Consider the following 16,436-nt stretch of genomic DNA (forward strand, 5'->3'; position numbering starts at 1 on the left):
TTTTCATTGTTTCCTGTACACTGTCCGTGACATTATAAGCCGCCATAACCGTCTCAAGCATGGATCCGGTTTCACTTTTGGCTGAACGCCTTCAGGGTCTTTCATTGGAGGTAGCTGATCTCCGCAGGACTTATTCTCAGCTTCAAGTGACCGGTTCAGCTGGCGTTCATGGAGTTTGTTCTGAGCCTAAGATCTCGCTCCCGGATATGTTTTCCGGGGGTAGTGAGAATTTTGTGCGTTTTAGAGAGGCTTGCAAACTCCATTTTCGCCTTCTTCCCCATTCTTCTGGTGATGAGGAACGGAGGGTGGGGATCATTATATCGCTGCTCAGGGGTAACGCTCAGTCCTGGGCCTTTTCGCTGCCGGAGGGGGCACGGCCCCTCCGTTCAGTGGAGGAATTCTTTTTAGCCCTGGGTCAGATATATGATGATCCGGATCGTATTGCTCTGGCGGAGTCTAGACTACGTCTCTTATGCCAGGGTAAACAATCCGCAGAAATATACTGCTCAGAATTTCGGAGATGGGCAGCTGATACTGGTTGGAATGATGCTGCACTCCGAAGTCAATTTTGCCATGGTCTTTCAGAGGGATTGAAAGATGCATTTGCCTTTCATGAGAGGCCTATTTCTTTGGACTCTGCTATGTCTCAGGCCGTTCGTATTGACAGGCGTCTTAGAGAGAGAGGAGAGATCTCTCCTTCCTGTCATACTCGGTCCCAGGACTGTGCAGCGGTCCCATTCTGTGCGCAGGGGTCTCAGTCGCTGTCAGCCCCTTCTGAGCAGGAGCCCATGCAGCTGGGGTTGATTGCTTCTGACAATAGAAGATTCAGCTCGCATGGGAGGGTTTGTTTTTGTTGTGGAGGTATTAATCATTTGGCAAATATTTGTCCCTCTAGGAGATTCAGGCAGTTCTCTGAGTATAATAAAGAAACAAAGAGGAAAAAATCTTTTAAAAATGTTCCGTCTGTTACTATTGGCAGGGTTGAGGCGGAAATTGAAGGTTTTCCGTTTGCTTGTAGTTCCCGTTTTGTCCTGCCGGCTAGGGTGGCGCTAGAGAGCAAGATTTTTGTGGATAGTGGAGCAGCGGTCAATCTCATTGATAATCAATTTGCGATAACTCATGGATTCCAGGTGCGCACTTTGGGAAAGGATATTCCTGTTTTTGCTATCGACTCCGCTCCACTTTCTCAAAAATCATTAAAGGGCATAGTTCACAATATCCGTTTAATTGTGAGTGATGCTCATGTTGAGGATGTGTCATGTTTCGTCCTTAGCGGTTTACCCACCCCTCTGGTGTTGGGGCTGCCCTGGCTCACTAAGCATAACCCCACCATTGATTGGCAAGCGAGGCAAATAAATGGTTGGAGTGACTTTTGCAGAGAGAATTGCCTCATGACATCTGTTTCTGAGGTTGCTACTAAGACTGTACCATCTTTTCTCTCTGAATTTTCGGATGTCTTCTCTGAGAGTGGAGTTCAGGATTTGCCCCCGCACAGGGAGTACGATTGCCCTATTAATCTCATTCCAGACGCCAAGCTGCCTAAATCTCGTTTATACAATCTTTCCCAACCTGAAAGGGTCGCTATGCGTGCTTATATCTCTGAGAGTCTGAGAAAGGGACACATACGACCCTCGAAGTCACCTGTTGCCGCTGGTTTTTTCTTTGTCAAGAAAAAAGATGGTTCTTTAAGACCTTGTCTGGATTTCAGGGAGCTGAACAATATCACAATTCGTGACCCTTATCCGCTTCCTCTCATCCCGGACCTATTTAACCAGGTTGTTGGGGCTAAAGTCTTTTCCAAATTAGATTTAAGAGGGGCATACAACCTGGTCAGGGTCAGAGAAGGGGACGAATGGAAGACGGCCTTCAATACCCCTGAGGGCCATTATGAAAATTTGGTTATGCCTTTTGGTTTGATGAATGCCCCAGCCGTTTTTCAGCATTTCGTGAACAGCATTTTTTATCATTTGATGGGAAAATTTGTATTGGTGTATTTGGATGACATTTTGATTTTTTCTCCCGATTTCAAAACTCATAAGGAACATTTACGTCAGGTCTTGCTCATCCTGCGGGAGAATAAATTATATGCGAAACTGGAAAAATGTGTGTTTGCGGTTCCAGAAATTCAATTTCTGGGGTTTCTTCTCTCCCCTTCTGGTTTTCGCATGGACCCCGAGAAGGTCCGCGCTGTGCTTGAGTGGGAGCTTCCTGAGAATCAAAAGGCGCTGATGCGTTTTTTGGGCTTTGCCAATTATTACAGGAAGTTCATTTTGAATTATTCTTCTATTGTTAAACCACTCACTGATATGACCAGAAAGGGGGTAGATTTTTCTTCTTGGTCAGTAGAGGCGCGTAAGGCTTTTTCTGATATCAAGGAGAGTTTTGCTTCCGCTCCCATCTTGGTGCAACCTGATGTTTCTTTACCCTTCATAGTTGAGGTTGATGCTTCTGAGGTGGGTGTGGGTGCGGTCTTGTCTCAGGGTTCCTCTCCTGCCAAATGGCGACCGTGTGCCTTTTTCTCGAAGAAACTCTCCTCCGCAGAGAGAAATTACGATGTGGGAGATAGGGAATTGTTGGCCATCAAGTTGGCTTTTGAGGAATGGCGCCATTGGCTAGAGGGAGCCAGACACCCTATTACCGTATTTACTGACCATAAAAATCTGGCCTACTTGGAGTCAGCCAAGCGTCTGAACCCGAGACAGGCCAGATGGTCGTTGTTCTTTTCTAGGTTTAATTTTGTTGTCACGTTCCGCCCTGGAGTTAAGAATGTGAAGGCAGATGCCCTGTCACGTTGTTTTCCGGGAGGTGGGAATTTTGAAGACCCGGGTCCCATTTTGGCTGAAGGTGTGGTGGTCTCTGCTCTTTTTCCTGAATTGGAGGCAGAGGTGCAGGCAGCCCAGTCAGAGGCTCCTGATCTTTGTCCTCCTGGGAGGTTGTTTGTGCCTCTCGCTTTAAGACACAAGATTTTTAAAGAACACCACGATACGGTCCTTGCTGGGCACCCGGGGGTAAGAGCCACACTGGATCTCATCGCTCGGAGATTCTGGTGGCCTGCGCTTCGTAAGTCGGTTGAGGGTTTTGTGGCAGCCTGCGAGACTTGCGCTCGTGCCAAAGTCCCTCATTCACGGCCATCAGGTCCTCTCCTTCCCTTACCCATTCCTTCCCGTCCTTGGACACATCTGTCCATGGACTTTATAACGGACCTGCCTCGTTCCTCGGGGAAGACTGTGATTCTGGTGGTGGTGGACCGTTTTAGCAAAATGGTGCATTTCATCCCTTTTCCTGGTTTGCCCAATGCTAAGACGCTGGCGCAGGCATTTGTTGATCACATTGTCAAATTGCACGGTATTCCTTCAGACATAGTCTCTGATAGGGGCACGCAGTTTGTTTCCAGATTCTGGAAGGCTTTCTGTTCTCGCTTGGGGGTTCGGTTGTCATTCTCTTCTGCTTTCCACCCGCAGTCGAATGGCCAGACAGAGCGCGTCAATCAGAATCTGGAGACATATCTGCGTTGTTTTGTGGCGGAGAATCAAGAGGATTGGTGTTCTTTTTTGTCCCTTGCTGAGTTTGCTTTAAATAACCGTCGTCAGGAGTCCTCTGATAAGTCACCATTTTTTGGTGCATATGGGTTTCATCCACAGTTTGGGACTTTCTCGGGAGAGGGGTCTTCTGGTTTACCTGATGAGGACAGGTTCTCCACGTCTTTGTCATCTATTTGGCAAAAGATTCAAGATAATCTAAAGAGCATGAGTGAGAGATATAAGCGTGTGGCTGATAAGAGACGTGTGCTTGGTCCGGACCTGAATGTTGGTGATCTGGTGTGGTTGTCTACCAAGAATATCAAATTGAAGGTTCCCTCCTGGAAGTTGGGTCCTAGGTTTATTGGACCTTACAAAATCATGTCTGTCATCAATCCTGTTGCATACCGTCTTGATCTTCCTCAGACTCGGAAGATCCATAATGTTTTTCATAAGTCCTTATTGAAACCTTATGTTCAACCCATTGTACCCTCGCCTTTGCCTCCTCCTCCGATTATGGTTGATGGGAATCTTGAATTTCAGGTCTCTAGGATTGTGGATTCTCGTCTTGTCCGCGGTTCTCTTCAGTACCTTGTTCAGTGGGAGGGGTATGGTCCTGAGGAGAGGATGTGGGTCCCAGTGACGGACATTAAGGCCTCTCGTCTCATCAGGGCTTTCCATAGGTCCCATCCTGAGAAGGTGGGTTCTGAGTGTCCGGAGTCCACTCGTAGAGGGAGGGGTACTGTCACAACCAGACAGCTGAGAAGCTCTGACAGAGGCTTTTCAGAACCTCCCCCTTGAGTTTCTGTGTTGTGGTATTCAGCTCCTCCTCTCGTTAGTCTCTCTCAGCTGTCATGTGTTGGACTAATGGCTTCCCTTTAAATTCTTCCCCAGAAAGCTTTTCTGGGCGGCTTATATTTCTTCCTGGAGTATGTGTGCATGCCCAAGCTGGTTCTCCTCTCCTCTACTAAGTTAAGTGTTAAGTGTTAACTGTTATCTGTTATTTTCTGTTTGTTGGATCCCAGGTGACCCTGACTCCCTCCGTGTCTGGTGTAGGGAGCCGGTGGTCGTGTCCCCTCACTATTGTAGGGTGCTCAGGGCTTATATAGTCAAGGTACGTGGATATGCATACCTCCACCATTTGGATCTATGCATAGGCTGAGCAGCCAGGGAAAGTGCCAGGTCTTCTACAGGGGTCTCCCTTTTGTTCCTTAGCTTTTGGATCCAGCGAGTTATTTATGCTTGTTGTTTTTCATTGTTTCCTGTACACTGTCCGTGACATGAGCCCATTCAAACCAATTACCGACATCCTTATTGACCGCAGGAAATGCCCGTAGGATGCCCATAAGTGCGAGCTTCTGGGTTTTTGCGCATTTAGATGCCATGATCTCATTTAATCACGTCATCTAAAGCCTTTAATTACCGTGGTTGGCATTATTGCCGGTCGCTGTATTTATCCGCAGGTCTCTGCTGTTTGAAACAGCAGAGACCTGCAGGCCATGATGCCTGCTTGCATGTGCCATGTTTGCCTGGTAGCAAAACGGTTAATGCAACCTAATAATGCATTAAAAGCATTGGTATATCAACACAATGTATTAAATTTAACTTGCATATTAATGTAACATATTAATGTTTAATCTTATCTGGTATATTAATGTAACAGTATAATATGTTAAATTTAGCTGGTGTTTTAGGCCCCTTTCACACTTGCATTGTGAGATTCTGGCAGGTAGTTCCGTTGCTGGAACTGCCTGCCGGATCCATAAATCGGTATGAAAACGGATGTCATTAGTTTATGGATTCGGATCCATCTGACAAATGCATTGAAATACTGGATCCATCTCTCCGGTGTCATCCGGAAAAACAGATCTGGTAATTTTTTTTTCACATTTTTAAAGGTCTGCTCATGCGCAGACCGAAGACCGGATCCGTCAATGTGGTAATTTTAATGCCGGATTCGGCACTAATACATTTATGGCATTCTGACAACTGTTCCGGAATTTTGTCCGGAGAAAAAAACGCTGCATGTTGCAGTATTTTGGCCGGAGAAAATACCGTAAAAGGGACGGAACGGAAAACATCATGAGGCATACTGAATGGATTGCTTTCCATTCAGAATGCATTAGGACCAAACTGATGCATTTTCTTTCCAGTATTGAGCCCCAATGACGGAACTCAATACCAGAAAATTTTAACGCTAGTGTGAAAGTACCCTTACTGCAAAAGTATACTGCATTAAATTTAACTGGCGTATTAACGTAATGCTTTAAATTTAACTGGTGTAATAATGTAATGTGTTAAACTTAACTGGCGTCATAGCGTTGTTATGCATTAAATTAATCTAGGATAATTACATAGCAGTATAATGCTTTAAATTTAACTGATATATTAATGCAACAGTTTAATGCAATTAACTGGTATATTAATGTACTAGTGCAATGCTTTGAATTGAACTAGCGCAGTAGTACAATGCATTGAACTGAGCAATTTTAAATAGTAGCAACATTGTCACTGGTTTTTAGAAAGAAAAAGGAGCTATTGCACAGCAATGCCAGCAAAATGTGTGCTGCGGTGCTGGTATTGTCGGGGAATTTGCTTACAAAATAAAAAAAGTGTGGCTGCGGAAAAATATCTTTCTGGGGGCACTGCAGGATCTTTACTATTGCAGTGTGATGTTTTCCACTTGCAGCAGCTGCCCTCAGTATAAACACACACCTTTAATCTATCTAACTAAATATGTCCTAGACTGTCCCCACAACACACTAAGATTCTGTATTTAGTGAGGGAAGATATCTCTGTATATGGCATGTGATGGAACATGGCAAGATTTTTTAACACACTTTTCATAAGACCACATAAAAAAGGACCTGTGTGTTTCACATATTCAATGAGGCATATGGAAGTACGTTATTTGCAGCCATAGATTTTTATAGTTGTCACATTAGGAATCTGTGTTGTTGTTAATTGCATATCACCTAAGTACTCATCAAAATCAGATAGTCTTCAGTTATTAGTCTGATTGTAGTTGCACTATGGATACAATTACTGTATAACAGGACTCTCTTTCTTTTTTTAGAGAAGATCTACAAAGAGATTGACAATGTAATCGGCAAAGAACGTAGTCCATCAATAGAAGATAAGAGTAAAATGCCATATACAGAAGCTGTAATCCATGAGATCCAGAGATTTGCTGATATTGTTCCCTTAGGAGTACCCCATGCTGCCAGCAAAGACACAAGCTTCAGAGGATATCAAATTCCAAAGGTACATTATGCTGGTGTTCTCAACCTATTAGTTTATCACATATTCCTATCTTTTATGCTTAATAGTGTCGAGTGAAGTGCTACCCCCCTACCACTGAACCCTTCAGATGCCAAGTTCATTGCTGATCGTGGCATCTGATGTAAAAATGGAGGCCTTTTAAAGGTTAAGAATTTTTTTCCCCTTAAAATGGCACTTAAAAAACAAAAAAAACAAAAAACATGTGTGATCCGTTTCAGTGCGATGAGGCCACTGTGGTCATCTTTATTGAAGAACCTGCACAAAATCTTCCACCATGCGTGATGAAGTCATCACACTGGCCGGCGTCTTCAATCACGTGGGATCTCCAAACAAGATAGCTGCGGAAGCCTCTTCGCACTCAAATGGATCAGGTTTTTTTTTTTTACCGTTACCACAAAGCATGAGGAAATTTGGATTTGTGGAAAATCGACTTTTCCCTGAAATTCGGATCGAAGTCCACTTCGGATACTTCAATTCTCTCAACCCTAATGCTTACAAATGAAGGCCAATATTAAACTTTTACAGTTTAAAACCTTATATTATTCATATTAATAAGGTACCTATATGCATCATGGCAAATTAACATGAACTACCTTCAAGGAATATCCCTTCCTGCAGAAAGTGTGCTGATCTTCTCAGTGCCTTGGTTCATTTCTTCTTACCAACCATACTGTCAGAAAAACTATAGTCATCATCCAAAACCACAGCCAGCAAACTCAAAAATTGCTACCAGGCTTCCTTAACCACTCTGGTTGATAGGAAGCTAGGGGAACCTTTAGGTTCTTTACCAGGGCCTGCCATAAGGAATATTGGATTTGGCTGTTAGGGGCTCATGTAATGTATGGAGTAAGGTAGCAGAAAGCTGGTGCAAGTTCATTAGAACAAACCTACAGAATGACCAGAGTGCAAAGAGTAGTAGATAAGTAGGGCGAGAAAGAAGAGAGATGGATAGACTCAAAATAGTGGACAAGGAGTTAATCCAGAAAACGAGATATAATCAGAATACCAACAGAATCAGTAGAAGCCAAACCAGCAGTTTAGAGGTAAATCCAGAAAACACACTATAGTCAGATTACCAGGCGTTCAAATGAGTAGCACCTTTATCTGGAACCAGGATACAAAATCACAGGTAAGGGTAGCAGTGAGCAAAAGGATGAAATCCTCTACTTCAGCCAGAGACTGAACTATAAGATGTCTCATAGATACATTGAATAGCTGGGGCTTGACTGGTCTGCATAGCAACCCTCCTAAAACAACCATGCACTGTATCATGGCTGTAATTTCCTGACAAAGACCTGACTTTTAACACTTCTGGTTTTACTAGATGTACATATTTCATACATTTACTTTCAGGGAACCTTGGTGTTTCCAGTCCTCACTTCTGTTTTGAAAGACTCAAAGCAATTCAAGAATCCAGATGAATTTGATCCTGGACATTTTCTTAATGAGAATGGTTGCTTTAAGAAAAGTGATGCATTCATGCCGTTCTCTACAGGTAAGTGATCATACATTGCCTATTAGTTCAGTGCTAACTAGAAAAAATGATCTGTGAGCTATAAATGACAATGAGCTTTATATTAATCCAGGTTGCCATAGAAAAATATTTTGAGTGCTTCCTATTTTGATGCAGTTGGCGCTTCTAAGTTCTGTTTTGGAAGATTAAGAACATGACTTGATAGAACTTAGGAATCTATGACTTCATTGGACTTTGCACACATCATATGCACACAAGACACAGGCTGCAGTCAAGTCATGGCTAGAACTAGAGCAGATGCAACATATGTGTAACATCTAACAGTCTTCAGCTAGTGTTCATGCTAGAAAAGTTCTTCTCATATACCTCTTTAATACGGACCATGGAAGAACATCAAGAATACTAATGAACCAGAACTAATTTTGTCTTTAAGATATCTCTTATTGAGTTGAGATAACTTATTAGATTTACCGGCAGTCCTATGGAATACTACCGGTACTTCATGTCAGATCATGCTAAGTGACAGATTCCATGATGCTGCATGGACAATCGTGATTCTGTTGCATTTATTAATGTAATATACACCTACAGTAGAGTACAACAACTGGAAATGTCAGTTACATTGGCCTTATAACAGTAATGGTTTTTATATCCTTATGCATAAAATAAGCATGATAATCCAAACCTCTTATTTTGTAAAAATTGTAGGAAGAACTTAAAGGGCTTCTGTCACTCCACTAAACTCATATATATTTTTTTGTCTCCTTAAAATCCTTATGCTGCGATTTCTCAATATATAGGGCTATTACTCCGTTTGGTTCAGTAGTTATATAAAAAAACTGACTTTTATAATATGCAAATTACCTCTCTAGCAGCAGGTAGGGCGGCTACCTGCTGGTAGCAGCCGCATCCTCCATTCATAATGACGCCCCCTCCTCATGTTGATTGACAGGGCCAGCGGACGCGCTCATTCTCTGACTGGCCCTGTCTGCGTTGGCGCAGGCGCACTCAGTGGAGGACGCTCGCTCGGCCTCTCCATCCTCAGTGAGCCTGCGCCGGGTGTACATGTGACGTCATCGGCGCAGGCGCCTGCGCCAACTGAAGACCGGCGCGAGATTTAAAACGCAGACAGGGCCAGTCAGAGAATGAGCGCGTCCGCTGGCCCTGTCAATCAACATGAGGAGGGGGCGTCTCTAGCGCCCTACCTGCTGCTAGAGAGGTAATTTGCATATTATAAAAGTCCGTTTTTTTATATAACTACTGAACCAAACGGAGTAATAGCCCTATTTATTGAGAAATCGCAGCATAAGGATTTTAAGGAGACAAAAAAAATATATATGAGTTTAGTGGAGTGACAGAAGCCCTTTAAGTGATTACATTTTTTCCATATTAGCTGTGATCTGTGATGGAACCCAGCAGTGTGTTCAATTACACTGCCGTGCCCCCACAGGAGAAAAAAAAACATGACACAATGCCCATTGAAACTCACTCTGCATACTGGTTTGTTGATGGGGGTACTGAACAGAAGTCTCCGCTCTATTAACTCAGAATTGAGGCAATTTAAATGGCTTTTGTAAATCAGAGAACCTCTCTGTTAAGCGTGATTTCTTTTTGCATGTGCTTGTTCTGTCTTCTCAGGTAAACGCACGTGTATGGGAGAAGGCCTGGCTCGCATGGAGCTCTTCCTCTTTCTAACCACCATACTGCAAAAGTTTACTTTGGAGCCCACTGTAGATAGAAAGAATTTGAGCATAAGACCAGAGCCCAACACCAATGCTTCAAGACCTCATTCATACCAGATGAGGGTTGTCCCTCGCTTCTGAGTTCAGGACAAACTTCTTACATAAAAGAAGCCTAGAAGTTCTAGAATTTTCCAACTAAGAAGACGGCTTTAATGCATGAAAGATATCAAGTAAAAAAAAAAAAATCCACAAAATATCATATATCATTATTTTTATATTGATCATGTCTGGATTAACATAAACAATATCATATAATTTTCATTTTCTGTAATAATTCCGTGTTAATAAAAACTTTGGACTGTACTGTGTCTCTTGTATGTAATATTTTTTTTTTTTTTAATTGAGGTTAGTATGCTACCTGTATCTATGAAACTGTTTATTGCATTTTCTTCATGTGTCTATATCTGGTATATATGGTGAACGCCTCATGCACATGACTGTATGTGTTTTGTGGTGTGCTGTCTGCGTTTTTGTGGCCCAATTGAAATGAATGGGTTCGCATCCAATCCACATTTTTTGCATATCAGATGCAGACCCATTCCTTTCAATTGGGCCGCAAAGACGCAGACAGCATATGGTGTGTTGTCCACATCCATATGTCGATTTGAAAAATACAGTCCTGTGCATGAGGTCTATAGGTGGTTGTAGAGCTGAATGTATCTGTAGTTTGTGTATGTGCCCCTTTTTTCTAGTACTTTGACAGGTAAAAATATTTACATAGCACCCTTGTCAAATAAATATGCAACTGTCCCTTCCCATCAAATTGTCTTCTATCCATTCTGAACTAATTTGAAAAATCAAACAGTGAACATACCCATGATCGGCAACCAATACCAATCAATGTACATGCCCATGCTAGTCAACCAAACAACATGCCAATTCTAAGTGAAAAACATGCCCACGGTAGCCAGCTGACAAAAAATTTATAAATGGAGGCTGCACTCTAAGGGCTTATGTGTGGTGCCAGTAGAGGTCTTGTCAATTAAATCAATCCATACAATAATCCAATGCATGCTACATTTTTTATTAATTTATATAAGTGCATTCAGTAGAGATGAACAAATCAAAAATCAAATCAAAATTTGACCAGATTTATTTATTTTTATTTTTTAGAATCAGAATATCTTAAGAAAAATTGGCCAATTTTGATTCTAAGGAAGAGTAGAGAGAGAGAGAGAGAGAGAGAGAGGGATATGTTCAGGGTAGTAAAAAGTACTGTAGATTCAGGTAGAATCTATTCATACCATAATCAAATCTTTTGGCCCATTTAGACGAATCAGACCCCAATCGAATTTTAAGAGTTTCGATAATCTCTGGTATCAAGTTCATGTTAGGTTAGTAAGCATGATATAATTATAAGTATAGCCACCAACCAAACCAAATGTTTTGGTTTCATCCACACATTTCCTAACAATGTGTTTTTTGGTCATGTTGGGGGGATATGAACCTGGACCCTATCATAGCCAGCAATTTCTGTTAATAGTTAACTAATGAACATACCCATGTTAGTTAATCAATGAACATGCCCATGATAAGCAAACTATAAACATTAACATGATAACTAATTAATGAACATGACCTCGATCAGTAACTCTGTACATGCTCATGATAGTCAATGAGTGAACATAACCAATACAGTCTAATCATAAACATACCCTTAAAAGTCAACTGATGAACATTACTATGATGGTTCAACCAATGAAGATGTCCTCATTAGCCACCCCATGAGCATGCCCATTATAGTCAAGTGATAAACATGCCTATAATATTCAAACAATAAACATGCCCATAACAGTCAAATTCTAAACATAGCCCTGATAGTCAACTGCTTACCACATCTATGATAGTCATCCAAAAAACATACTAATGATAGATAACTGATGAACATGCCCATAACAGTCAAATGCTAAGTCAAGTAAGAGTCAAGTAATAAATATATTCCTGATAGTTAAACACTAAACATACCTATGACAGTAAACCAATGAACATGCTCATGATAGTCAACAGATGAAGAAGCACATGGTAGTCAACCAATGAATATAACCATGACAATAAACTGCTGAACTTGGTGTGATAGTCAAGTGATAAATATGTTCATGATAGTCAACAAATAAAAATATAAAATAATGAACATGCCCTTATAGTCATCCAGTTCACATGCCAATTATAGTTAATCAAGGAATATGTCAACTGATGAACATGTCCATAATAGTCAACTTATTTTTGGTACATCAAAGCTCCCTCTTTCAGTACAGTATTTTTATTTTACAATAGCTGCAAAGTTAATGATATTTTAAGAAATCACATCCACATCCATTTACTGGAGGAACTAAATTGCAAAACAATACAGGCAACTGCATCGACCCCTGAGGAGACGGTGTAGAGGATAGGAGTGTTAGTGTCCCTGATGAACAGTTGTGTCACTGTGTCCTACTTCAGACCGTCTCTCCATCGTGTCAGTTACAATGAAAGTTACAGTAGTGAACAATGAGGCCAGAGTTAAACTAAACAAAATCTTTTTTTTGCTAAGTTCAACAAAGGACTTGAATAAACATACAGTAGCAGCAGTCGTTGGTAAAATTCTCTCTGACACCAGCTAGGATATTGATGCAGGTTGGTTGACGGTAATTCAGCACTTAGGTGATACTGACCTAGTCGTTTTTTGGTGATGGGTGTTTTGGCTGTAGCCCCTCACCTTACAACAGTGTCTGTAGATATAGAAGTAGCAGGTCATTCTGCTGTCTGGAAACTCAAGGTTTTACGTGAGGACAATTTGGAATGGTTCCCTCTGGAGATTAGGAAAATAAGGGGCTAACAGACACTCTTCAGAACCCTACGTCTTAGGATAAGACAAAGTTATCAAACAACATGAAACATTTGATAAATGTGGCAAAAAGTACACCAACACAGACACAAGCAAAACTGACTTCAAATATTCCTCTCATGATACATTCACCCCATTGTCTTTAAAATACATAGTTATACAAAAGGCATACAGATGTTTTGATATATAGTTAGGAATTTCTACATCTTTGCTTACCAAAATATGTATCTCTTAGTTCCTCACCCTGTTCTCCTCAGTTTTTTTTTTTTCTAGTTTTAGTTCCTGTGGTTGGCTCTTTTGCAATAAGCCCTGTGATTCGTTTTGCAATGACTTAAAGGGATCAAGCCATGATTGATGTAAAAAATTAAAATCGGACATCATACAGTACATGACAATCTCTAGACAAAGCTAGAACCAGAGATCTCTGCATTGGTTGCTCCTATTGTTCTATGAAAAATGTATTCCAGGCTAGCAGCTCAGGGGTTGTGTCCTTTCTTAGGGGGCTTGTCTTTTCTGCAGCAGATCTCTCCCTTTAACTGCCACAGTTTCTAACAAAAGATATAGCGGGTGGCATTTGAGGAGTCAAACTGAGCATGTGCGACCGCCTCAGTAAGGTGGATGGAGAAATAAGGGGGAAAAAAAGAAGCAGCAGGTGGTGCTATACAGATTCATTTTATTCAATAACTCAATAACTAAAGTGACTATACAAAATTTGTAAATACATGCAATTACAAAAGTATTCTGATGCAAGTGCTGTACCTACTAAATTTGGTCACCGGGTTGTTGAAAATACATAATGCTGAGATCAGCCCAAATGATTAGAAAATCTAAACAATCCAAAAAATAGAACTAAACACATCCAGATGTAAACCTAGAAAGTCTTTATTAGGTTTACATTACTTGTAGCATGTATAAAAACAGCAGCAAGAAAGGGGGAAACCTTCAGTGAGGAACAAAAACAGCCCTAGAGAAGGCTGAGGGGTCAACACACAGGGGCACACAAAGTTGCAGTGAAACCCACACAAAGAGCCGACATGAAGTAATATAAGCCCCAGTCTGATAGTAAGGAAAAATAACAGGCTATGTGTCGAAGTAAGTGGCAATAACTACCCCAAGGTGCGTGTGGATCCCTCAGCCGCCTCCTCCCGACGTCGTTTCGCCAGTAAAACTGGCTTCTTCAGGGGACCTGATACAAGTGCTGGTTTGAAGAATGTAGAATATTTTTGTGGCACAAACCCTTTAAAGTGTATACATACACCAATCAGCCATACTGTTAAAGGTGAATTTATGGGATACCAAAAAGATTTAATGAAGACTGGGAATGACCTAAAATGTAAAAAGTTTATTTACGTGCTATATACCCTCCATTCATTTGCATCACGCTAGGGGTTTTGATGCAGTGATGACATTATCATAATTGCCACGTGTTTGCTGCAGTCAGTCACTGGCCTTAGCAGTCAGGTGTAGTCAGGTACATCATCGCTGCAGTGAAGGTCTTTATACGGCTTTGCTAGCTGCTGGTATTGCAATCTGCAAGGGCCCTGAAGTACACAATGGGAATAGTCTTCTGGAATTGAAGGATATATTAGTGCTTTTGAAGGTAATCTTTGTATTTCTTGCATACTTACATGACTTGAGGTTTTTATACATGCATTGTATGTTTTTTATACATAGTCGGCACATGATAATTTGCATATATTTTACTCAGAAATCCAGCAGAGTGTTTTTTAGCCTACAACAGTTGTCACATATATAAACTGGTCTCCACAATAGAAATAGTACCTACCCAGAGCTTCCCCCTAAAGCTTTGCAACTAGAAATGTTGTTCTCGTCTGCTTTTCTCTACTTACACATTTGTGTACTAGGCTCTCTCACTTGTTCTCTTGCTCACTTGCTTGCTCGCTCTCTTTTTCTATCTCCAGGGCATCCTTTCTATGGACTGGTGCCCAGAACTGAACTGCATATTCCAGATGAGGCTGCACCAATAGTTTATAAAGTGGCAATATTACATCCCTGTCCATGCCTCTTTCAATAGAGTACATGACCATGTTGTGCTTGGCTTAGGCTACTTTCACACTAGCGTTAATATTTTCCGGAATTGAGATCCGTCATAGGGTCTCAATATCAGAAAAGAACGCTTCCGTTTTGTCCCCATTCATTGTCAATGGGGATAAAACATTACTGCACAGAACGGAATGCACCAAAATGCATTCCGTTCCATTCTCATACCAGAGAGCAAACCGCAGCATGCTGCGGTTTGCTTTCCGTCCTGGGTTGCGGAGCAAGACGGGTCCGTCATGACCCACAATGCAAGTCAATGGGGACGGATCAGTTTTCTCTGACACATTCTGACACAATAGAAAAAAACGGATCTATCCTCCATTGACTTTCAATGGAGTTCATGACGGATCCTTCTTGGCAATGTTAAAGCTAATACAACCAGATCCGTTCATAACCGATGCAGACGGTTGTATTATCAGTAGCAGAACAGTTTTGCTGAACCCTGCTGGATCCAGTAAAAACACTAGCGTGAAAGTAGCCTTAGAGGCAGCTGATTGACATTGCATGCTGTTATTTAATCTATGATCTACAAGTACACCCACATCCTTCTCTACAAACAACTTTCCTAGTGTAACTTTCCCTAGGACATGTGATTCTTGTAGATAATTACTACCCAGATGCATAACTTTACATTTATCCACATTGAACCTCATTTGCCAAGTGGATGCCCAAACAATCAGAGTGTTAGGAAGGAATTTTTTGTAGAGTGTACCTCAGTGGTCTTCTTGGGAAATTTAGTGATTTTACAGTTGTTACATGTCCCATATCTAAAGAATCCTTTCAATCCGAGCCAATTACATGTCTTCATTGTCATAGTCTTTTTATGTGAAGAGGCAACCTATAACCCTAAGTTCGGTGCTCTTGTATAACCCCTAAACAGAAATTTAGAAGTGGTTGTTTCAGAAATCTGGATTACAAATTGTGTATATGTTGATAGAGATTAGAGGAAACAAAATTTCCTAATTTCCATAAAAAACGCATCTGCGTTTTTTTTTTATATACATGCGTTTTTTCTTTAAAATACTATATTGAGATAAGTCTCTTTGTTGGGTGCCTTCATAGAAGTAGAGTATGTAAAGATAATGAATAAGTTAGAATATAGACTCACACTATAGAAATGAATGGAGTGATGAAATTGGAGGGAAATGAAACTGATCTGTGAAAATGGCAGCAAAATGGTGGAGCCCGTGGGAAAAGTCCTGCGAGTTGGTGATCGGGGGAATCCCGCTGGGGGTTATATTAGACTCCCACCAGAAAGTATCTTGGGTCCTGCCTGAAATTCTGGACTTTATAACAAGAGGGTCAGAGACAAAAACTAAGGTGTCACTGACCTTTGTGGCGGACTATGGCTCCGTGCAGTGGGAGCTGTTAAAGTGCGAGACCCTGAGGCGAGAATTCGTTCTGGGCAAGTATTTTTTCCTTATTTTGGCAGATATCGTACAGTGAGAGTACTTCACGTTCTGCAGTCGGAGTTCCGGTGGAAAAGCGGATGTATGCCGTTGCCAAGGACAACCACCGTCGGGAAGACAAGAAGG

The 16,436-nt window shown here is 41.5% G+C and overlaps 1 protein-coding gene across 1 annotated transcript in view; it reads left to right on the forward strand.

The window, feature by feature from the left end:
- The window catches only part of LOC122945938 (cytochrome P450 2G1-like), a 34,216-nt gene extending 23,897 nt beyond the window's left edge, over positions 1-10,319 (forward strand). Inside the window, exons 7-9 of the mRNA XM_044305162.1 lie at positions 6,595-6,782; positions 8,154-8,295; positions 9,913-10,319. Coding sequence (XP_044161097.1) covers positions 6,595-6,782; positions 8,154-8,295; positions 9,913-10,097 — 515 coding nt within the window. The 3' untranslated portion in view covers positions 10,098-10,319. The remainder of the gene's footprint in view (positions 1-6,594; positions 6,783-8,153; positions 8,296-9,912) is intronic.
- Positions 10,320-16,436: the final 6,117 nt, after the last annotated feature.

This window comes from Bufo gargarizans, chromosome 9, assembly GCF_014858855.1.
Source record: "Bufo gargarizans isolate SCDJY-AF-19 chromosome 9, ASM1485885v1, whole genome shotgun sequence".
NCBI lineage: Eukaryota > Metazoa > Chordata > Amphibia > Anura > Bufonidae > Bufo > Bufo gargarizans.